Here is a 24,796-nt window from a genome sequence, read left to right on the forward strand (position 1 = left end):
TTAAAAATAGAGATTTGCATGACGATAAGTTGTAACCAAACCCAGTTGGTTCACCTCATTAGAGTTATATAAAATGTACATATTAACATAGATAACACAAATTAATATTAGAGTTAAAATTATATTAGGAACAATGTTGTAAATACTGTACAATTCCAAGTAAAAGTCAGATCAAATCTGATTGTAATAAGAATGTTAACCCTCCGAATCCCAGACAATCGAGTGTGACAAGAGAACCGCATCTATATACTGAAAAAATTATGTACAACTTCAGATCCATTATATGGGATCCAAAGGATTAAAACAGAGATTTAAGTACAACAAATTTAATTCTTTAATAAATGTTTTAGGATAGTAAAGGACTAAACAATATGACAATAACCATAAATTTTTTGACAAAAATGTAATTTACAAGGATTACTGGCGATAGACTGTGGTGTCAAGCAGCAGGCTGTTGGGGAGGGGGAGGACTAACAGCTGTGATGATTGGGCCCCAGGTCTGGTAGAAGTTACCAGTGCGAGTGACCCGCTGCTGAGGAGTAGTCGTGGTGTGACTGCCACCCACGTACCGGTTTACCACGTGTCCTTCTCCACCACCACTAGAGGATTCAAACATCAATTAGTCTATGTACTAGCCTAATGAAGTCAAGACAACATCTAGATGAAAAAGAATTGAAAAGGACTAATTTCTTGATTAGTCTATGTGCTAATTAATTAAATTCACAAACCTATCGAAGTCGATACAACATTTTCTAATTTTGGCTTTGGCCATTTTGTTACAGAAATCTCAGTTCTGGATTAACATAATTTTCATTTAAATACTTTCAGGAGACCCCACTTCATCCGTAAGGTTGGGTCATATCATAATGCAATACAGTTATATATCCAACAAGTAACCTTAAAACCAGAATTCTAACAACCTTCAAGTCCCTGCACGTCACACAGCTTTCTTCCAAAAAAATTTCCGTTACAATGCAATTAATCTGTTGAACAAGCGCCCTATGCACCTTAAAACAGAGTCAAACCGTTTAAATTTTAGAAAAAGGCTTAAGTTATTTCTCCTTGAAAAACGTTTTTACAGCATCCGTAAATTCCTGACTGATGGCTAATTGGACAATCTGGTAGTTTTGTTCAAGTCGTTTAAGTTATACTTAGTATTATTGACGATTGTAATCTGTTGTAAGAAGTTATCTGACATGACCAATACATGAAATTGTGTTACTTTGGTTGAATAAACGAGTTATTGAATCATTAAATTAAAGGATTTTTTCCCCAGTCTCAGTCAGATAGTAAAATGAAGACGACAGAATACAAATTAGTAAAACATTAGATGACTACTCCAACACAGTTAATTATTCACTTAATTATCAAGTTGATTATTAACCAATTAAATGGTAGGTTGGCTATAAATAAGTGATCCGTATTCACCAGACTTTTTGATCCTTGCAAAGCTCTCAAACAAACCAAAGATGATCCAAAGCTGGATGTCTCAGTGTGGATTGTAACTGAGACCAGTCAAGAATTCACCAGTATTACATTAGGTGAATACTATACTCATATGATACTACTGGGACTGGCTGTTGCATAGTGACACGAACGGCTGATGCCTTGAGACTTATGTTTCCTATTTTCTGTACTCCAAATCTAACAATTACCTGATACATAGAGGTATGTTTTACCTCAGTTCCTCCCACATATAAATGTACAATTCCATCACCAGTCTTATAAGTTAAGAGTGTTTTATAGTACACCAGACACAATCAAAATACTCCCTGGTGTTCCACAAGAATTATTCTTGGTCAACTGTTTCATACTGGTGTTTGATTTGAGGATCATGGTGAAAACAAAACTTGAGCAATCTTACAATTGAGATGGACAGAGTCTCATGAACACATACAAAACTTAGAAATGTTACTTCTTCCTTCTCACAAAAGTCCTTTAATAATTCATAATATAATCAGGAATCTCTTACTCAGTAATTATTCCAGTCTAGTCTACACTATTGAGCAGATTGTATTGATTGATAGTGCATTTAATATGGAAATCGGAAGTGGTAGACAGAATTTGCAAAAATTGTGACTTGGTACCAACTATTTTCACCTTACCTAGGCCCAATCATTCCTGCATTACATTTTGCTATATCAATATTACTTGAATGATCTCATTGTTCCATATACAAAATTATTGAAAAAGATTATTAATGGTTGTGTTACCTTTTATTGCTGGACGTTTTGGTTAGTTGATTTCCAGTATCATGCAGCATTTCTTCAAAGTGGTGCAGATTCTTTCCAGGCAATCTGGGCAAATAAAAAACTAAACACCAAAAAGTTACTATAACACACAGTGTGCATTCAAAAGGTAAAAATTATTTTCATATGAAATCACAAGTAAAAACTGTATTTTTTCCATATTTTTATGATTATTTTTTTTTACAAATAAAATTAAGAAAGATGATAAATAAGTTGCAATGTACAAAGTATTATGTGTATACATAAACAAACATAAATAGCTTTTTTTACCAAAAATTTAAAATTATAAAATACATTTTAGTATTGTTTAAAATCTTGTAAAATAATAAAAAAATCATACATCACACATAATTTTGTATACAGTTTTGGTTTGTAAATTTGTTTACTCTTCAGAAGATGTCACTGAACAAAATTATAACATGTGTTGCAATCTTTTAATGTTTTAATATATTATATAATATGAAAGCATAATTTTATAATTAAAAGGAACAAAACACTTTTTGCAAATACATATCTATCTAAACATATCTATACTGTAATTTTTAAATCTAACTAACAAAATTATAACATTATTTTTGTAATGAATTAAACTTGTAATATAGCTTATGTAATTATCATGGAACTTTTAAAATGTGTGAACTTGTAAAAGGAACCTGAAGCCCACCAACAATAAAATATAAATGGGATTCCATTATGGCAAATTTTTAAAATCCAATAATAAATTAATTCACTGTTAAATACATATTTACATATATATTAAAAGTTATATATTTGAATATGGCTGTATAAATGTTTACAATTAAGCAAAACATAGAGCTATAAAGAGATCTGTGTATTCTGATGAGATGAATGGACTTATAAATTATTGCAGGAAGTCTTTTAGCCGACGTTGAATTGTCCAGTGAAAATTACATTTTTTAAAAGGAATACATTTTCACATTAAATATAATAACCATCAACAGTTGTAGACATAATATGGGGGAAATCCCATTAATTTCATGACAAATTTAAAAAGACTGAAAACTTCTTATACGGCTTCATTTTGAGTTAAAAGTCCTAATCATTGTTCCAGTATTTTTATTATGTCTGTTAAATCAAGATCAAAACATTTATTATTTACTAGCAGTGCGTGTGATTTCCTATCGAATAACAAGTGCATCAAAGGCATATCTTTTTTAAATGGCATAATAAACACTCCTGAAAGAAGTGATAATCACAGTGAAGATATTCCAATTTCCTGATCCACTTCAGAAGAATTGGAATTTAAAATAAAGAGCAAAGTTTTGGGGCTTTGAAATCGGAGATTGAAATAGGGTTTACGGGTACAAATGTAATACACACATTTCTCTGCAATATTCTATAGCTATTTGAAATATAGGAGCTATTTGAATGAATAGCTCCAACTTCAGCACTTAGGCCAGAGTGGAGAAACACTATATCTGTAGTAATTTTTGTGAGAACACGATAATTTTGAATCAGAGATAGACATGTTTGAGGTACAGTATATATTATTTCAGTGTTCTTTGCTAAGAGGTACAAATATGCCACTGCTACTTATTAAGAGGTTTAGCACATGAAGAAGCATTCCTGGTTCAAACCGAGTAGAATTTGCCTTGTTGCTGTGTTTAAAAAAAATGTATAGATATTGAAGCTTACATTAGTCAAAAAGGTTCTACTTTGAGCCTGTGTAATCTTCTTACAGTCTATATTATTGCTGATTCTCTAATAGAGTTTTCATTAATGCTCTCATCAAGATAGTATATACATGGTCTGAAAAAATTCTTCAGTCAAAAAGCGTCTTACCAATCATAATAATCTACTTCCTTTCTAAGGTATTTCCGGTGCTGTGTAAGCAATTGTATAGGTTGTTTATGGATTTCAACTAAAGAGATGTCAAATTTCATCTTTCTAAGACATACAAAGGTTGAAAAACAAAATATAATTCTTGTAGAGATTGCAACCACATTTCAACTCCTAAAAATGCTTGATCTTTATGAAAAGTGTTCTAGTTTTTCTATTGCAGTAATGAAGTAAATGTTTGCCAAATTTCAACTTCCTGTGATACTAGACAATTGGAGATTTTGTGATGAGTAAGTGAGTGAGTGAGTGAGGCCTTTGGCCTTTTATATATAGATATAATTTGTGACTACTTACAATAAAATTATAAATTATTTATTGTCACAGAACTTTTGAGGATAGTAAAGCGATGTTAGACACTTTGGAGAAATTGTTAAAGCTTAGTCAGTTGTGTTGGCTATAGATTTGTTTTACAGTGATGTGCAGTCGAGAGACTCGAACCAATTACTGCTACACACTCTATGTGTATTGCCACAGGATGTTTTCAAGCACAAAGAAACAGAGAGGAACTCATGGTGATACAAATAGGAAAAGGCCCCTCAGACTACATCAATCAAAAGTACCAATTTTGCTTCCTTGGATATAGCAGGCAACCTATTCAACAGAATATACATTCTTGCTGTATTCCTTCTAATTTATTTAGCTTATAATAGACAACAATGTGATTGGTAAAAATATAACTATAATTATAGCATCAAAGTTATGTTTGTTTATCTTGAACATTGATATGACAATAGCTCAGTAATAAAGTGTGAGGGTAGAGAGGGAAAATGTGCTTTGACTACTGTCGTAGAAACACACATGTAATAATGAAATGATATTTTTTTAATTCAACTGTGATTTCTATTGTCACTGTACAATACACAGAAAAATACAATGATGAGAATTTATTTTTACACTATATATACAATTGGATAAGGCAAATTCTGATATAGCAACAAAACATAATGTTAACATTTATATACCAACTCTGGAATATAAATGTTATGAAATAAGAGACCATGAAATCAACAGTGAGCTAATTATTAATATCTTTAGATATATTATAAAACTCATATTTATAAAACTCACCTTGACAAATAAGGTTGCATTCATTGTAAACTCAAGATGTGCAAAAAATCACCCAATAAACCTTATTGCATATTTTAGTCATACAGTAAAATTTGAAATTAACTTTTAAAAGTTATAATTTACATCAAAACTGTAAATGAAACAACTTTAGATTCTTGTATAGTTCCAAATCTAACTTAATATCTTTAAATATAATTTCCTTGTCTCGGATCTATATATAAACTTTAAATTGGATATTGTCTACCAATTTTCAAAGATGCAATGAACTTAGCAATATCGAAAGTGAGAATACAAGTCAGCATTGAGAACCAGGACTGACCTGTTCAGCGAGCATGAGTGTCCCCTAGTAATAGTCAAATCAATAATTTTTAGATCTGTAAGTATCAAGCAAAATATTTTTTCTCCAAGCAACTCAGCAAAGATACACATTTATTTCTTTTGCTGTATTCACATGTTGCCCAGCTTGTAAGTAAGGAAAGGCTTGACACTCAGTGATGGCGGTAGAGGTGGAGGTGGTGTCACATCCTCCAACATGTTCTCTACCTCCATCACCAATTTATTGTCACAAGAGATAAACTGCATGCAACTTACCAAAGATACATGTGACACTTACTTCTGCTGCTGTTTCCGCACTTGGTCCAGCTTGTAAGTAAGGAAAGGCTTAACACTCTGTGATGGCGGTAGGGGTGGAGGTGGTGTCACGTCCTCAAGGGTGTTCTCTACTTTCATCACCGATTTATTGTCACAAGAAATACACTGAACGTCCCTGTGCACACAAATGTAACATATACTTGTATAACGTAAAATATAATTATATTTCCATTCAGTTTGGAAAATATTTTATACTGTTCATAAAGTAACACTCTATAACGTGTTATGTTATCCAATCCTAAAACCTCATGCTACTTAAAATATGTTGGCAGCATGCAATCTCGCGGCAAACTGCTGCAGAAACCATAATTAGTTGTAAATTAAACAACAGTATTAAATATACGAGGGTCGTCCATAAAGTAACCGCCGTTTGGGCGTGGCGCGATAAGTAGTGGGGGTAGTGCCGCCATTTTCACATCGGCGTGCGCAGCCGTTCAGTACGCTTCTAGCTGTGCAAAGGAGAGCATCATGCGATCACGCGTTCTTTTGTTACAACGTAAAAACATGAGCGCCGTGATAGAAAATCCCGCCAAGTGTGAAGTGCGTGGTGTAATAAGATTTCTGTGGTCGAAAAGTTACATAGCAGCTGAAATTCATCGTAAATAGAGTGCGGTGTATGGCCCAAACATTATGAGCGAAGGTGTAGTCCGTCAATAGGTTCGTTATTTTAAAAATGGAAGAACGAACGTTCACGATGAAGACCGGAGTGGTAGGCCATCTTTCGTCAGTGATGACTTGGTGAACAAAGTGGATGAGAAAGTTCGCGAGAACCAGAATTTATGGAGCGTGGTACGACCATTACAGCTGCAGCTTACTGTGAAACCTTAAAGCGGCTACGACGAGCGATTCAAAATAAGCGTCGTGGTCTTCTGACATCTGGTGTTGTGTTTGTCCATGACAACACCCGCTCTCATACAGCTCAAAGAACAACAGAATTTTTGGAAAAAATTCAAATGGGACGTTTTTGACCACCGCCCCCTACAGCCCGGACTTGGCTCCCAGTAATTTCCATCTTTTCCCGTACATGAAGTGGTGGCTTGCATCTCAGAGGTTTGCGAGTGATGAAGAGCTTCAAAACGCTGTGACAGGTTGGCTACGTTTTCAGGTGGCAGATTTTTTTAAAGACGGAATTTCAAAAACTGTTAAAAGATATGATAAGTGCTTGAATTTGTATGGTGAATATGTAAAAAAGTAGAGAAAAGCTGTAGTTTTAAAATTTATATAATAAACTTTTTGTATCTCAACTGGTTTATTTTTTATTTCAAAACGGAGGTTACTTTGTGGACGACCCTCGTATTGAATAACTCTGACAGTATTCACAAAAAATGTGATAACAATATAAAATTATCAAATTACAAACGCATACTATTCAAAATGGGTTTTAAATTCACAACATCAGATTTAGTATAAAGAGCAATCTACTTATTGCTCAACAGAACTATCTATAACTGTTGCGCTCTTTTCATATGGATGGATATAAGATATAAACCAGAAAAGCTTTATAAATATTGCAATTATTGTAAATCATATTATGTCACTACAAGTATACATACAGGGTCTACAAAAAGTCCAGGAACGGCATTTTGTTTTTTTTTAGTATTGCAGATAAAGCAAAGAAACTTTACATATAAGTACTATGCCTATAAATCTAATTTTTTAAGAAAATATCAATTTTTTCATCATACTAGTCCACAAGGAGTCAGAAGAAAATCTTAAATAAGAGCATAGATTGAGGTGTACATTAAATTAAAGGTCTATATTAGGAAAATACAATGCCGTAAACCCAACCTCAAAATATGGCAACAGTTTAAAGTTACAAACTTGAGCTTGTCGAATAAAATTTAGTTGTCATTCCTTGTGTTAGATAGTAATGAAATCCCAAAAACCTCTTACCATACAAAAAACCATTTTTTCGAATTGTGAATGACTTTAAACCACATTCAAAAACATTCTAGTAGGAGGACTTTGAAAATGGTTCAATACATGTTATAAAATAATAAAACTTTCAGTAGTTCCAGATGAGGTTATAATAATTATAACCTCATCTGGAACTACTGAAAGTTTTATTATTTTATAACATGTATTGAACCATTTTCAAAATTATAACTTACCTTTTATTAAAATAGATGCTCAAATTGTTTTCCTTTGGCAGTTTCACAGTGAGCAAGACCGTTGTAGTAGCCATCTATAACGTTTCTTAGCGCCTCAGCAGACATGTCTGCCACTTCATGTAGTATTCTTTGTGTTAATTCCTTTAGGTTAGAGGGCTTCAACTCATAAACTTTGCCTTTTTAAATTACTCCAAAAAACATAGTCCAAAGGTGACAGGTCAGGTGACCTAGCAGGCCGTTCAACTAGACCTCTCCGACCTATCCATCGTTCTCGAAACATATGGTTCAAAACATTACACACATCTAATGAGAGGGCACTCCATCTATTGGAGCCAAACAGAATACCAGCTTAATCCTTCAACAGTCATGATGGCAGGGATAGTTTTACTAACCATGTTGTGGTACATTTCTCCATTCAAATCTCCATAAATAATACAAGGATCAATAATATTTTATCCTACAATGCCTGGCCTGCTCACACATTCACCTTTTGGGGTTGCTGGGTGTGGACCTCCACCATCCAGTGAGGGTTTGTTTCAGCCCAATATCTACTGTTATGTCGACTGACATTTCCATTTAACACAACATTTAATTTACTTCATCAGTAAAAACTATGTTGTTTACAAAATTTGGGTCTGCATCCAATTTTCATATCAATTTATCGTAGTAATCGATGCTCTGATCAAAATCGTCTTCAGATAGTTCATGCACAAGTTTTACTTCCTAAGGGTGTTTATTCTTCAAAGCACCAAACTGTGGCGTAAACAGCATGTTTTGAAATAGGTGATTTGTTCCGAAATATATCATTAAATAGATCAGCTACATGCAGGGATGATCTCTGTAGATCACTGTGTCCTCTCTCAAAATCAGTACATTAATTCTTTTAATTTCAGATAATGCCATTTTGGTTTTATATTACTCGACTATTTTCTTGACAAATTTTTAAGTAAGTTGAATTAATTTAAATAATCAACTGGAGATTTAAATAATCAACACTCCACAAGAACTGATCGGGAAAGACAAGAAATGGTATTTCCCCAAGCAAAAATGATTAATGTACTACTAAGCCTATTGGTTTCCACCTACCCAGTTGATAAGAAGCATGTCTACATTGGTGTGTATGAGTTGCCTGATAGTCAGCTAGACTGTCGAATCAATGTTATTTATTTTTAAATCATCTAAACATTTTTTTAACTTTGTGGTCATTGCTGGCCGCACCATTTGTTTTTCATATTGTCTATATGATGATTAACTCAAACAACAGTTTTATTTAAGGACATTTTGGTAAAGATCTGCATTAAAAATTTGCATAGGCCTCCTCCTAGACCATTTCCGAATTTGGTGTAAAGTCATTCACAATAAATTCTCAAGTTTGTAACTTTAAACCGACACCATTTTGGCTAAGGTGAACTATTTGATGTAGGGTTTGCGGCATTGTATTCTCCTAATATAGACCTTTAATTTAATGTACAACTCAATGTATGCTCTCATTTAATATTTCTTCTGACTCCTTGTAGACCATCCTGAGTGTTGTTAAAAAAATTGGTATTTGCTTAAAAAAGTAGATTTTTAGGTATAAAAAAATATATATAAAATTTCATGGTTTTTATCTGCAATACAGTAGAGTCCCGCCAATCCGAACTAACTTGGGACCGAACCATTGTTCGGATTGACGGGAAAAAATTCGGGGACTAGGCGGATTTTTTGTGAAATAAGTACCATTTATCAACTTTCAAGTGCAATTTACGTGGTTTTAAAACAATTTATAAATGCATACAATAATCAAATGCAATAAACAATAGTAAGTACGTATTAAACGTAATAATTATAATTACAGCTTCCTGTCTGTTGTACGTGTAAACATCGCGCATGGTCGAAACTGAGTGCCATTGTTTGTGATTCGTTAATGAATCTAGTATATAGAAGCCACCTGTCTGTGGTGGGCGGGGCGAAGTTTGGTCGGTGACCTTGAAACAGTGTGGCGCGCTAAAACTATTTGGAACTGCCACTACTTCACCCCTATCCCCTCCACCACCCACGTGCCTGGTGACGATTGGCGAGACGACAGTTTAGTGCAATCTTCTGCATACGCGCAGCACGTGCTCTTTACTGTGTATTCTGTAGTTTGTGGTCTTGCAGTTTTTTTTGGTTTCTTTGCTCTGCTCTGTGCGTATATCCGATATCATTATATATGGACTTTAGTAAACGTAAACAAAAACTCGTGTTAGTACGTTAAAAGAAAAAACTCGAAGTTCTCAAAAGACTAGACAAATGGTGAAAGTGCCTACTCAACTTTCAATTGAATTTGGTGTCGGTAAAGCGACGATCAGTGACTGGAAAAAGAAGCGGGCAAAAATCGAACAATTTTGCTCTGTATACAAGTGAAAACACTCTAGAAAAAACGTCAAAACTACTACTGTGTCATCGTCTTGGACAACTCGATGAAGCACTTTACTTGTGGTTTTCTCACAGAGAGACAAAAAAGGCATTCCCATTACTGGCCCTCTTATTAACCCTTTGAGTGCCAAAAGACCATATATTGAGTTATGGAACTTTTTGGCAACATATGTTATATTCAGGGGTTATGTTCTAAAAATGCCAAGACCCGGAAATCCCAGTTGTGTAGCAACTTAGTAAAAACGATTTTTTTTAACAGGATTATTTCCATAGAAGAAACTTATCATGCTGTAGATCAAAATGCTTGGTTTGAATTGGATTAGGGCCTATTAACTTTTATTAGTAAATTTTCTTACAGTTTTATTTCGTATATATTACTATTTTTAACACAAAACAAAAAAGTTGTTTTCTTATTTCTTTTTTACATTGTTTTTAAAGTTTTATTGCAGTTTTTACCAAATAAAAAAAAACATTTTTACTATGGAAAACACTTTCTTTTCTAAGGGAATATTACTAATAAAAAATGTGCAAGTCTAATTTCATTAGTGTTATGTTCACAAAAACCGGGACAAAAAAAAATTTTTTTTTTAGACCAAAAACATTTTGGAAAAAAAAAATAAAAATACACACATAGCCTCATCATATACTCATTTGTGTAGTGGTCTAAAAGAAAAACTTATAAAATTTACTCACCACTCATATACAGTATTTCTTATGCTCACAAGAATGATAAGATTGAAATGAAATTTCAGTTCAAAATCTTTCTTCACTAAATGTTTTATATACAATGTATTTATATATACACTATTCACAAACAGTTTGTCTGCACTTCACCTTGCATTTGTGCTTTGGGAAGCAGGGTGCCATGACAGCCTTCCCCACAGTTTGTGCAAACTGTTCTAGACCTCTTCCTTCCTGTTTTGAAGTCAGGCCCCCTCATTGTACATACAAAACAAGTCTTTTCTTTTTTTTTCCGGGCAATGTTTTCTAATCCAATTTTTCTTTTGTCACCCTCTGAAGTTTACAGTTTTTACCTTGCTGTGCTACCCATTCATTCCTTCAGAAATACTTTCAATGATTTGCACAGTATGTACTGGTATCTAGAAAGAGGTTTCCTGTTGTTTATGGAACACAAATTGTTCCCATAATATTTTATTTAATGTAGGAGTTATTACCATTCTTGTCAAAAAGATTAAAAACAACCTTTTTCCAATACTTAACTGTTCGTTCTTTCGTCAAGGTATAAGAATAGAGCAATTCATGTCGAATGTGTCTATCCCACCATGTGCTTATTGTAATCTAGTATGATGGTTGGTTTGTTTTCAAAAAACTGTTTACCCTGCCATGACCTCCTTTTGGTATGTACAATATCTTTTATCTCAGCTTTTGAGGACAGCAAAACAAACTGGTTTTTTTTTGTGATTGCTTGTTGTACTATAGGCCAGTCCAGGTTCACTATGGTTTCCTTGATGGTAGTACTTCTTCTGGCCAACTTGAAACTTTTCTTTGATTCCATCAGGCAAGCCTTTTTTATTCTTCCTTACTGTGCCAGTAAAAAAAGGTTTTTTCCTCATACAATTTTTTGACCAGCGGAATACTAGAAAAAAAATTGTCTGTAAAAACATGAAAAAACCCTATCTGTAAATAATTACAAGGCACGAAGAGAAGAGAAGTGACAACCGAATAGCTGCCCAAGACCATATTTTTTTACCTCATCAGATGGAGATGTGTTCTTCTTACCATGATAGCCAAAATAAGCTCATGCTCAGTAATTAGATTACAGCAGTCACAGCAACACCCATAATAACTTTATTCCCCACCTATGGTGGTGGCTTATTGGGGAGGCATTGTGTGATTCCGGTTTGACTTTTCGTACCCAATTAGAGAGATTCGTCGACTGACAAGCTGTTCATGGGCTGTATAAAAGAATTTAAATAGACCTATTACAGTGCTCATTTAAGGGTTTGAACTTTTGAGTGGTGGGGTCGTAACCTGGTTGCGTTGGCTTTAGGTCAGTTTTTCATTGTCAACAATGTGAAAGAAACTAAGCAAATGATTTGAAATCTATTTCGTGAGTGAACATCCTTACTAAACCATGGAGTTGCTTGTGAGTCACTAGAAAGTTTGACACAATAAGAGGGGATAGTTGGTTCCTAATCAGGCCACATATTTAATACAGCAGCTAATAAAAGCCTTCATTTCCAATAATGTTCACGGGGGATCAGCTGTGCCTACGGACTACCTAGGTGAGTCATTGTCTGCAAAAGACGAAATTGTGTCTTGGTTAGCATACCTGTTGGTTTTTTTCAACCACAAAACATAGTCAAAGTGTTTTCTGTAAAAAATAGTGTAAAATAGTCAATGGGCTTAGAAAGTCACACAGGTGGGCAATGTCTAGGTCCTGGAGATTCAACATAAGAAAAAAATCATGAGTGAAGTTACTGCGGCTCTCTTCGTTTTATACTAAGCCCAAATATCATTGTCTGTAGGGCCCGTCGGCATCATCACCCGATTCAAGAGGAACTGGATAACACACATCCTATCAATGTTTCTTACTTACGTTAGTCTAGGCCTAACCTGTGTTCCTGACGTACTAACTAGGGCCTAGGTCTAGAAACATCAAAGTCACTCTCTGAGGGATTCGACCTCTATGTACATTTTTTTGTGGCTCATTACAATGGATCAGCATCACTATCATCACTAAATAAATCCAACTAAGATCGTCTTCTCGAGGTTAGTAAATTACCATCAGATACTATCACACATCAAGTTCTCTGTCCACCTCACTTGATCTAAGGTTCTCAGGATCCATTATTCAGCCATTTGAAAACTACTTAAGTGTTTTTAAACCACACTATAATAAGACACTACACGCACAATTCAAACGAATTGTAGCACAAAACGTAATTAATTACGTATTAGAATTCAAGCATACAATGTTTCAAAAGAAACATACACACTAGCACGCGGTTCTGCATTCGTCCGTCTGCCACGCTACTCAGCTAGTCAGCTGTCGGCAGCGCTGTGGATGGCCATTGTGTTTTTTTTAGATTCTCTTCTGGATTGTATTTTTATTTTCCCAAACACACCACAGAAAATTAAAGGCATATTATTGGAAATACAATTTATTACGTCGAAAACATAAAAATACCGAAAAATATAAACCAAATGATCTTAAAATAATTGGTGGCGAAGATTCGTCACCATGGCATTTCTCGCATATACAATCTGGTGGCGAACAAAGTCGTCACAGTGGCATGTCTCGCATTTTATCATTGGTGACAGAAATTTCGTTCACCGTGGCACTCAAAGGGTTAAAGAAAAAGCGCTTCTTCTACTAAACATCCTTTATGGGAGGCGATCCGTCATTTTCGGCTAGTTGCGGTTTTTTAGATCGGTGGAAAAAAAGGCACGGTATCAGGCAAACTGGACTGTAACTGGCGAAAAGACTGGTCTGCAGACTAGCAACGCCAGCCGCAGAGGGTATCTTCAGGAGTTCAAAGAAAATTACATCCTCCTACTCTCCCCAGCAAGTGCTGTTGCAACGCTGAGTGTGAAACGGAGGCTAAAATTTCAAAGCGTTGCCATCAACTAAGACGCCTAGCATCAAGAGAAGAAAAGTCCGCTTCCAGGATTTAAAATGGATAAGCAACGAGACTAACACGTATTAGCTATGCAGCAACGCTTTTCCGCCACCAATAAGAAAAAATACCTTTTGATGTTATTTATTTTTTTATTTTTGTTTATATTTTTTTTTTTTTTATTTTTTTTTTATTTTTTTTTTTTAATTTTTTTCTTATTATTTTTTCTTTTTTCTTTCTTTATATATCGGTAAATCCAAAAATCTCGATGTTTTAAAAACATGAATATGAACGCTTTCTGCCGGTTTACTATAGTAGAAAACCAAAAGAAAGCTTGGATGGATCGTGCTTTGTTTCAAGAATGGTTTGTGAGAAACAATTTGTGCCAACAGTGAGAGCCTAAAATTGAAGAAAAGAAATGGGACTGCCTGATAGAGCGTTGTTACTCATAAGATAACGCTCCGTCCCATCGGATGACTTAGAGCTGGTTATTGGTGAAATAAAAGCCACTTTTTCTACCACGCGAACGTTTACTGTCGAATCGATACAACCAATGGGACCAAGGAGTGTTCTTACGAAGCTGTTTTGTGAAGCAAAATTATCGGAAAAAGCTGCTCCGAAGCCTGCTTGCGGATAAAATGAAGACCTCACAATTCTCCAAAAAGCTTAAGAAAATCGACGATCAAAGATGTGTAATTTTACTGGGTGGCAGAGGCTGTATTCCGGGGAGAACACAAGCGTAGGAGCGCTGCAGAAATCTTGGGAAAAATCTTTGGCCTGATCTGCAGTTTGTTGAAGAGGTTGATCCACCGGGTAAATGAATGCGAACTTCTTCCTCTTGTAAGAAAAAAAATGTGTACCGGGATGCGAACGTAACTGTAGAGAAGGATGTGTGTTGATGAGTGGACGGCTGTAGATGACAAAGGCTATCGAGGAGTACACAGACGAAGACATCGTGGCACAGGTGCAAGGAGTCCCAGCTGATGACTCATGTAAGCAGTGAGGGGAATGAGGGAGGAAGCCCCCCCACCAAAAACTACCGTTATTGTTCCACACAGCGCAGCTGCAAGTGACCTTTGACCTCGCTCTACGGCTACGTCGAGCAACATGCCGCTGCTACTCCCAATGACGTAATGTTCATTTCGGCGTTGTGCGAAACATTGCATCGTCCAGTAGTTTTAGTGTGTTGCTGTCAAAAAGAAGATCACTGACTTTAGGTCTTAAGAAAGTGTTGGGTTTTGCAGTGTTTTGTTTTACGTTTTTATCCCTTATTGTGTCCAAGTAAAGTACAAATTATTTGCTAAGCCTTGCGTTAGGGGTTTGTACCATTATAAATTACAGTACAGTACAGTACTATGTTTCATTTGATTAACAGTATAGAAATTCCAGTACAATGTATGTATATCATCTAACGTTTCAAATGTAATTTCAGTTTCTATCACCATGTCAGTAAGTAAATGCTTTGAGAAATATAAAACTTACGTTTTACTTATAAATAACTGGTTTTAATTTATTTTCCTGCCTTTTTAGCAATTTTATATTTTCTCTTGCCTCGAAAGCCGATGGTTCGAGATTAGGCGGGATTTTCGGATTAGCGGGGTTCGGATCGTGCGGGACTCTACTGTAGTTCAAAAAATAGAATGCTGTTGCTGGACTATTTATAAACTTTTTTATAAAAATTATGATCTCCCGAACTAGTGAAGCTACAGATACCTGACTTTGCACATAGGTTAAGACAAATAAAAGGAAAACTCAAAAACAATAATTGTGTGATTTGCCTTAATATTAAGAAATTGTTAAAAACTTTCAAAGTCAAATAACAAAAAAATAAGTATAGTTATAAACAATCTAAAGGATACCAACAATTTTGCAACGCTTATAAAAACTCCAATGGTACTGTCCTCAAAAAAATACATCAACTCATAAGCGAGCAACACCACTTTAATGGTAAGCTTGAACAAGCCAGGAGCAACAAACATATGACAGTTGGGGGACAACAGCTTTTCTAACATTATATTTATATTTTTAAGCTATAACAGCTACATTTTTTTATTGGCAATGAATAAGCAGAAGATGCACATTTTTCTGAATAAGTGTCACATATGAACGAACACATGAAAACTTTTCATGATTATGAACAAATAAACAACAGTTTAAACTTAAATTGTTTGTAATTTTTGCAATACACTATACCTGATGATTTTCCTTTTTGATCCAGCTGCTTCCCCTTCTCTTCTTTGGGCAGCCAAAATTTTCATTTTGTCTTGAATCTGTTTCAGTTTCTCATTCACATAGTCCTTCAATGGTGAGAACTCTGTCTTGTCCATCTTGTTTTCAATATCGGCCTTCAGTAATTCTACTTCTTCTTGCCACATATCCTCCTGCAAGAATAGTTTTAGAATTTTAACAGAGAAAATATAGGACTGTTACAATCACGCTATAATCAATTGGAGATTTCAATGTTCATTTAAATTCATAAAAATTTGTTAATTAATTAATACTGATACCAAGTGAGGCTATTCTCTAAAATTAACCTGTTTTAATTAACAAATCATTCTGTTCATCTACTATTTCAATTCCATGATTCTTTTAAATTGTTTGGTTTGTAAAAACTTGAAAGTGTTTTTTCTAACATTAAAGTATAGGAGTAAAGCAAACTTGACTAATGACTAAACAATAAATTGAGAAGCAACCATCGATAAAATGTTTGTTAAATATGCATCATGTCACTTTTCATCTTGTCCAACCAGAAGGGGGTTGGATCTATGTGATCTGAGCTTTATTTTTAGATACTACAGTATTTCAAGGGATGTGTCTAGTTTTCTTCCTAAGGCATCAATAATGGATCCCCGTACTATTGGTGAGAGACACTTCTGATCGATACTTTCTTGTCCCACTTCACATTAAATTATTTGGTATGGGAAAATACCAGTCCCAAATATTTGATATCACCCTGCACTTCTGATGGAAAAGAAAAAACATCCACCAAAACCACATAAGCGCTCCAACTTTGATAAGTATTGACTAGTTAAATAAGATAGGGTTTAATATTACACTTTATATATCTATAATATGTACCTATCCTACATACTAACATTTAATATTGCATAATATTAATTAATGTTAGTTCTCAGGGTAAAATTTTTTTAGAGACTACCAAGGGGGAACAAAAAGTTTATGTTATACAAAACCTAAACCAGCTTTTTTATTATCTAGCTTTGATTCACAAAATGTATACGGTATGTCATTAGGAAACACTCTGTAAAAATTAACCAAACCAGTAGTGATGATGAGCTTATTATGACCGAAAATAGTTTTAATTTATTAGTCTTTCATTATAACATTCAGGGTGGTTGTCATAATTGAGTAATGAAATTTGCTTCTTTCAAAATTCAAAATTAAATTTAAAATTCCATTGCTGCTCACAGAGCATTGGTTACATAAAGAAAATAAAGATTATCTTAACAATAGTGGCGTACATTTTATCTCTGGTTTCTTTAGAGAAGACAGATGGATAAGTGGGTCTTGTATCTTAGTTAGTGAGACACTTTCACCATTTGTAAAAAAATAAATAAATAAAAAAAGGAAAATGAATTTGAATCTTTATCACATACCAAATGTTTTTAAATGTCTTCTTTAGAATTGAATTTGATGAATGAAGTATTTATTTTAATTTGTGTATATAGGGTACCTGATTATCAAAACTATGAATTGTCTTTTAATCAATTTGAATTTTGTCTTTATACTATCATGGTATAAAGTAAAACAAAAAATTAAAAATAATTCTTGGTGGAGATCTGAATGTCAGTGTCTTAAACAAGATTGAATATCTGTCAGATAACTTGGTATAATAAGAGGTTATCTGTCAGCACCCATTATAAATCTAATAAGAGAAATTTTTTCTAAAACTGATATTTTACAATTTCAAATATATCTAGAGAAAGAGGACTGATCTGAGCTGTACTCAATAATATTATGCCACTTTCCACAATATACTGACTTATGGTTTAATCATCTGGGGCGGCTCAACATTGAGTTGTTTTAATGGAATATTTGTTTTACAAATATAAGCGTTAAGAACCTTACATGATAAACCATTTGATGAACATTGTAAACCATTATTTAGATCCGCAAATATTTTAACTCTGCTTTGTCAGTATATTCTAGATATTTTTAAATTTTATGTCAAGAGCAAGAACAGGTTTTCAAGAAATTCAACTAGTTCATATAACACAAGAAGACACTTTTTAACAATCCCCTTACATAATACTTCCAAAACTGAACATCAGCTTATTTCATGACTTGGAAAAAGAAATAAACAAATTTGTTAAACTAAATAAGAATGTTGAAATAAATAAAAACAGCATAAAGAACATCAAACAGATACTAATAAATTAAACCTATTACTCTGTTAATGAGTTTTTTCTTTTGTTAACTTTGTCATAAATTTACATCATTCTGTTTTACCTTCAAATAGTTGGATTTCTTTTAAAACTTATGATTTATTTTAAATATTTTGAACAAGATTACGATTACAAACTAATCCATAACCTAATGACAACTCTCTATGTACTGCATTGTATCCAAATGAGAAATAAAGATTTGATTGATTTATTGATGATCGATTCATAATACAAAATAGTGGATAGAGACAGAGGATTACTTTATTTGCTTCATTTCATATTATTTTGAATCATTATTTTTAGGTTATTTTGCCTTTCAGACACCTGTATTTATCTCAAAATAATTAAAACCATTCACTTTGTAATATATTTCAATACAAAATTTTAATTGACACAATGATTGTACAGAATTACCTATAATACTATTAAAATGTCGAGATCTAGTCAATTTTTACAATTTTTAAAATTGGTTATGGTTCCCATGGTCTTATCCGAAAGATGATATTCCACTGTTATCTTGTTAGTAAACTGCTAATTAAACAGTACAATAGAAACCATACAATAAACAACACTCACATGAACGTCCAATCTATTAAAAGCATCGTCCATTTTAGCGCTCAGTCCTTCTATCTTGATCTCAAAGTGGTCATGAGACACTTTGCGATGGACTTGACTCATGTCCGCCTTTGAAGCCAGAATATCTTCTACATTGGTTTTGTCAGCTTTAGCAACCTTCAGTACCTCTATCTGTTCTGACAATGTCTGCAAAAATAATAACAATATAATGCTGTGGGAGACGTAAATATGACGTGTAAGTATAATTCACTCATATTATACCGGGTGTTTGTAAATTAATATCAGGGTTTTAACACTTTCACACTGTAGTATTTTTTTACATATAAATTAAAATTATAATTTATACATAAAATCAAAAAGCAACTCAAACAGTTTTGTTTGTTGTCACCTGTACCCATGTGGATGCATTGTTTTCTCTGCCATCCGTTAGAAAGCTCTGGTAGCAAAAATAGTGACTCGTGATCAGAAGACTTTTTGTATCCTACAATTAGCAAAGACCCAATCTGTAATAACTGTGCTACGTGCATTCCGTATAAAGTTCGGCTATGATCCTCCGAGTGGTAAATGGAGAACTGGCTGTCTTTACAAAGGGAAGAGTACAGGACAACCAATGGTTAGTGAGTGTTGAGCGAGTGAGAGAGAATTTCACATGTAGCCCACAGAAATCAGTTCAGAAGGCTAGTTTTGAATTAGCAATTCCAGTGACGATTGTTTAGAAAGTTTAACGCTTTACCACTACATCCTTATCAATTGCAGTTGTTACCAGTTCTAAAGCCTGCAGACTGATTTGCTTACAATTATACTCACAATGTGCGATCTGGAGATTTGTTCAGAAAACCCTCATGAGATGGTACAATTGAACAAGACTCCCCTAAATTGAATTTTTTTGTGTGGCATATCTAGGCGGAAAGTTTATGGGCCTTTCTTTTTTGGAGAAGGAACTGTAACTGATATTTCTTATCTTGATGCTCTAGAACTATGGCTATTTCCTCCTTTGTAAGAAGATGAACCACAGAACTTCATTTGGCAGCAACATGGTGCGCCGCCACACTAACATAACCTAACACACAACTGGTTAAACGTCACAGTACCCAATTGCTGGCTTGGCCGCGAGGGGCCTAATGACAGAGCTTGTTGTGCATGGCCTCCAGTTCACCCTACACGGGTGAGAACAGGATTATAGCAGCTGTTGTAGCAATCACTCAAGACACATTGATAAAATTTGGAAAGAACTGGGCTATCGACTTCATGTGTGCCATGTGATGAATGGAGCTCAAATTGAACACTTGTAAGCTTGTAGGTATAATAATACCTAATACTGTATACTCCAGATATCCTGAGTATCTGTACTCACATCTATCATCATCTGTCGCTGGTCCTGTTCCTCTGTTAGGTTGGTGGTGACCATAGTGAGGTTGTCCAGGTCGTGCTGAACGGAGCTGAGGCGGGCTATGATATTGTTGATGCTGCTCGTTGTCTGGTCCTGAAACACACTGGTTGACTGATTGATCTTGTAACATTAATCGGTATGCATGACTTTGCTATAATTATAATGCAATTATTTCGGATAAAACGATTTGAAAGACACTAATGTGATGAAACTCACAATAATTGCCATAAAATTGGCATTGCCAATGGCCGAGTGGTCTAAGACTATACCAACACAGGACTTTGGTCCGGAGTTAGAGATAACATAGGTTCAAATCCTGTCTTTGACTGAGTAGCACTTTTTATCAGTACAACCAACCTTGGACTGTATTAACTCTCCCCCTTATTTTGTTTGATAAGATTCTCGCACAGGCCAATAGCCTATGAGGACTGTCAGAATAAGGTTTAAAGGGAAATCGGCCTCTCCTTCCTTAAAAAAGTAAGTTGATAATGTTATGTACAGTCACTAGTGGCCAATATTTAAATATAAATACATAATTTTTAATAGTATAGACAATTCTTCTATCAGTTGTTTGAGTAAAATTTTAAGTAATGTGAAAAACTTGAATGCTTTCATTTATTGAAGGAGAGGTAGGGAATCCAGGAATAGAAAGACCTGTTTACAGTAACCTATTTTGCTATTCAGTTATGCCCTCATGCAGGAGGGCCACTGTTAGAGTTTGGCCATTGTCTCTAAGCAGTTTTACTACGTAATGTGACCGTTTTGAATTTAAAATAGATCTCTCTTTCTCATTTTCATCCGATCATTAGAAGTTGTACTAGAAACAAAAATGTATTCTTATTGAAGCTGTGTTTTGCTAACCAAATTATAATTTTTAGTTGAAATAAATTTGTATTTTCTTAAATCGGTCACAGTGGACTCTTCCTGTATGTTTTCTGAGTACATTAACCAGTTTTACAACCGATCAACTTCATTTGAAGGAGTTTATAAGAAAAGATTGGCAGCCAAGGAGAAACTCATACTAAGTGCCTTTTTCTGCCTTTATATACAAGCACATCTTAAAACCAATCATTCTTTTGTTCTTTGCAGATACTTCCAATGGCTAGATACTTCTTCTTATTATATATATATACATATATATATGGAAAAATAAAAGTTGTTCAAAATCCAATAACATTTTCCCACTGAGATTATTTTCTTAATTTAGTGGACGAAATGTTAAATTGTTTATATATTTTTAAAATAATGATCTTCCTAAACATCTATATAAAAAATATCACATTTCTGAAAAATATTTTTGCATACTATGTATACAGCAATATAAGACCCAATCTTCTTCAAAGTCTTTTCCATTGCAGGTGTCTAATATTTAATTTGAAACACATTTTGTGAGAACTCATATTGTCAACAGTTTTGATTGTTATCACCGTGAAACATATTTACACTACCAGAAGTGGCAGTGAAAAGGTTTATTAAATCTATTTAATTGATCAGAAAAATGTACTGGTGTCGAGGAGACTCGTCTCTCTTGAACACTCCTCTGGTCAAAGGCGGAGACATTCTTGACGTTGACTTTCTCATTCAGAAGACCCATCTCTTGGTGCAGTTCCTCAAACTGTTCAGTGATGTAAGGTAACTTTTCTTCCAACGTACCATTTATCTGGTCAAAAAATTCAAACCACATATTAAATAATCTGATAGAGCATAAACCAACAAAAGTAGACAAAAATACCACCTTCGGCAGGAGAAAAATAACTCATCAAAATATTGGTTGGATAAATCTCGTTGAGTGAGAAAATTATTGTTATTTTTAGTTGACAATAACTGCAACAACAAAAAACTGTTTTAAAGTCTACAAAACAGTTTACAAAACCTTATAATTCAACTATCAGAGACTACTAAAATTAGATGAAAAATTGAGATGATATTTATTAATCTTGATTGATTGTGCCATTTTTATTAAGAGCCGACTTTAGTGGTCATCTTAATTACAGTTCCATAAGAACAATGTTAAACCTCTAACCTTTTTACACCCTCATTTTTGGTTGCAGAATTATGGGATCCGTCTCATTTTAAAGATAAAATTACTACACATCCAATCACTTTTTAGAATTTTTGGGATTTTTAATGGTTTTTCAGAAAAAACTTAAAACTTTTTGTACTTTATCACTTAAATATGCCAACAGAGTACACTTTACAAGAAAAACAAAAAAGCGTTTGGATGAGTACTAATCATATATTTTAAGTGATCATGTCTATTAATCATATCATTAACTATAATTCTACAACCAAAAATAAAGGTGTCCAAGTGCTTGAAGTTTTAACATTAATCTTATGGGGTAAAACTCAAGGTTGTTTCAAAACAGTTCTTGAGATAATGAAAGTGAATTTTGAGATTGTTATCAACATAGTGGAGGTGAAAACCACCAGTTGCTAATTAGAAAGATTAAATATTCTCCTACAAAGTCTTTCTTGTTTTCCTTTCATTTCAAATTCTCTAAAAAATATTTAATTCTCTACACAATGCTCTCTACGACTCTCTGTGTTATTGTGCTTAACATTTAGGAAGATTTGGGTGTGGAATGGCTCAAATATTCTTATAATGGCAATAAACTTAAAAATAGTTTTAACAGACCGCAATCAACTTTGTTGATGGAATGAGTTCTTATGGAATATCTCTTTCAATGAAAACTCACATTGGTCAGCTGCTCGTCATGGCCAGACAGAGTTGTCTCCAAGAAGTCTAGCCTCTGACCCAACCGTTCCTTTGTCTTCTACTGTTCCCAGGTCCTTTAAACTCTCCAGCATATCCTCTAGTTTCTTTAGCTGGATCAAATACAAGTCCAAAATACAGTATTGAGCACTTCACATACAGTAAAGAATCAGCTCACATATCAGAAATTATTAAATTCCTCACTGATTTCATTAATAAATTTCTGTCCCAGGGAACCTTTCCATCTGGACTAAAAACCTACTAGTAGCTTGTAGCAGCAAATCACAGTCTTTCTCTATTATGATACACTTCAAAGTTTTACAATCAAACAAAACCTCAAATATAAACAAACAATAAAATAAAAAGTGTTTTTGTAAATTATTCTTAGTCACATTCCCTCTGCTGCACACTGTTTTTAAATACTCTTACATGAACTCACGGTCAACATATTTCAATTAAACAAAATACTAAATTTAACAAACAGTAGTATGTTTACATCAGTTTTTCTTCATACCAGCCGGTGGTATATTGAAAAGAGCTTATTAAAAAAGTTACAGTAGTGATAAAAAGTTTACCGAAAACATGTGACTAAAAATTCAAACTTTTTATTCACTAATGCATTTGTTATGGAAATTTCAACTTTAGAACCCAGTGGGACGGAACCAGAGTAATTTTTTGTCATGCCTGGTATTGTTCTTACCATTCTTGGTAATCTTTGAAATGTAAATTACCATTAATGGTAAAGCTTGAAATGAAATGTTTAAAGCTATCTTGTTTTCTTCACAGCTTAAGAAATTTCTTGGGGACTAAATCGCTAATGGAATTAAATATATACAGGGTGTCCTATAGTTAATGACTTATTAGAACCTTTACCTGGTAATTTTATAATATATAAAGTGCCATTGCTATATTGTAATTTTTTCAAAGCAGAGTTTCCAAGAAAACATGGAAAAACGAAAATTCTGGACCAAAGGGCAACTGAAGTTACAAATAAATACAACACTGACAATAAAATATGTAGTTTTTTAATATTTCACCTTGTTTTTAATGGCTCCCTTCTCCATTTGTAATCCATTTAAATTATAGTAAAAGCAACTCCAACACAATCATTTTTAACAATGCTGTTCATCCAAAATAATCAATAAAAATAATATAAACACAATAAATACCCTTTCTTGAAGACCATCAACTTGAGATAAGCTATTACGCATCTCTTGAAAAGGAACTGTTTCTGCAAAATTATTACACTTCTGTCAATAAAATAAAAACATCCAGTAACAATGGAATATTTAATTGTTTATCATCATCAATATGGACTAAATTATTTCAAAACTACTACATGCTTAACTTAAAATGTTAGTTATTATTTGTGAAAAATCAAATATTTTCAAATTTTTCTATGACTTATTTGAATCGAAATCAGGATTGCAGTAAAAAAATCCTTTCTCTCATTTCATTTTGTACTAGATGAAAGTATATTTAACTCATTACACTACAAGTTGTATAACATAATTCACTACCAACATATTCCATTTTTTTTTTTAATTCCAGATAAAAATGAATTTCTTTATTGGAATTTCTAGAAATTCAAAAATTTTTTAATTTATTAATAAAAATTCTAAAATGGTAACATTTGTAGATCCATACAAATTTTTTGCACATTTTTATGACAATGATTTTACCTAATTTAAACAATACACTTTTTAATTAGAACAACATGTAAAATACTAATAAATTTCAAAGCCTCTACAATTTTGCATTTTAGCTTTTTCTACGACCAAATTGACTATAAAATAT

The 24,796-nt window shown here is 33.6% G+C and overlaps 1 protein-coding gene across 1 annotated transcript; it reads right to left on the minus strand.

Annotated features, from left to right (window-relative positions):
• Positions 1-310: 310 nt before the first annotated feature.
• Positions 311-23,447, minus strand: LOC124355925. Its single transcript, XM_046807077.1, has 9 exons — positions 23,439-23,447; positions 22,983-23,060; positions 21,791-21,946; positions 20,251-20,379; positions 18,897-19,082; positions 16,111-16,298; positions 5,791-5,943; positions 2,214-2,297; positions 311-599 (listed from the first exon to the last, which is right to left on the minus strand). The coding sequence occupies exons 1-9, from the start codon at positions 23,445-23,447 to the stop codon at positions 440-442; spliced, it is 1,143 nt and encodes a 380-aa protein (XP_046663033.1). The 3' UTR covers positions 311-439.
• Between the last annotated feature and the right edge of the window lie 1,349 nt (positions 23,448-24,796).

This window comes from Homalodisca vitripennis, chromosome 2, assembly GCF_021130785.1.
Source record: "Homalodisca vitripennis isolate AUS2020 chromosome 2, UT_GWSS_2.1, whole genome shotgun sequence".
Classification (NCBI taxonomy): domain Eukaryota; kingdom Metazoa; phylum Arthropoda; class Insecta; order Hemiptera; family Cicadellidae; genus Homalodisca; species Homalodisca vitripennis.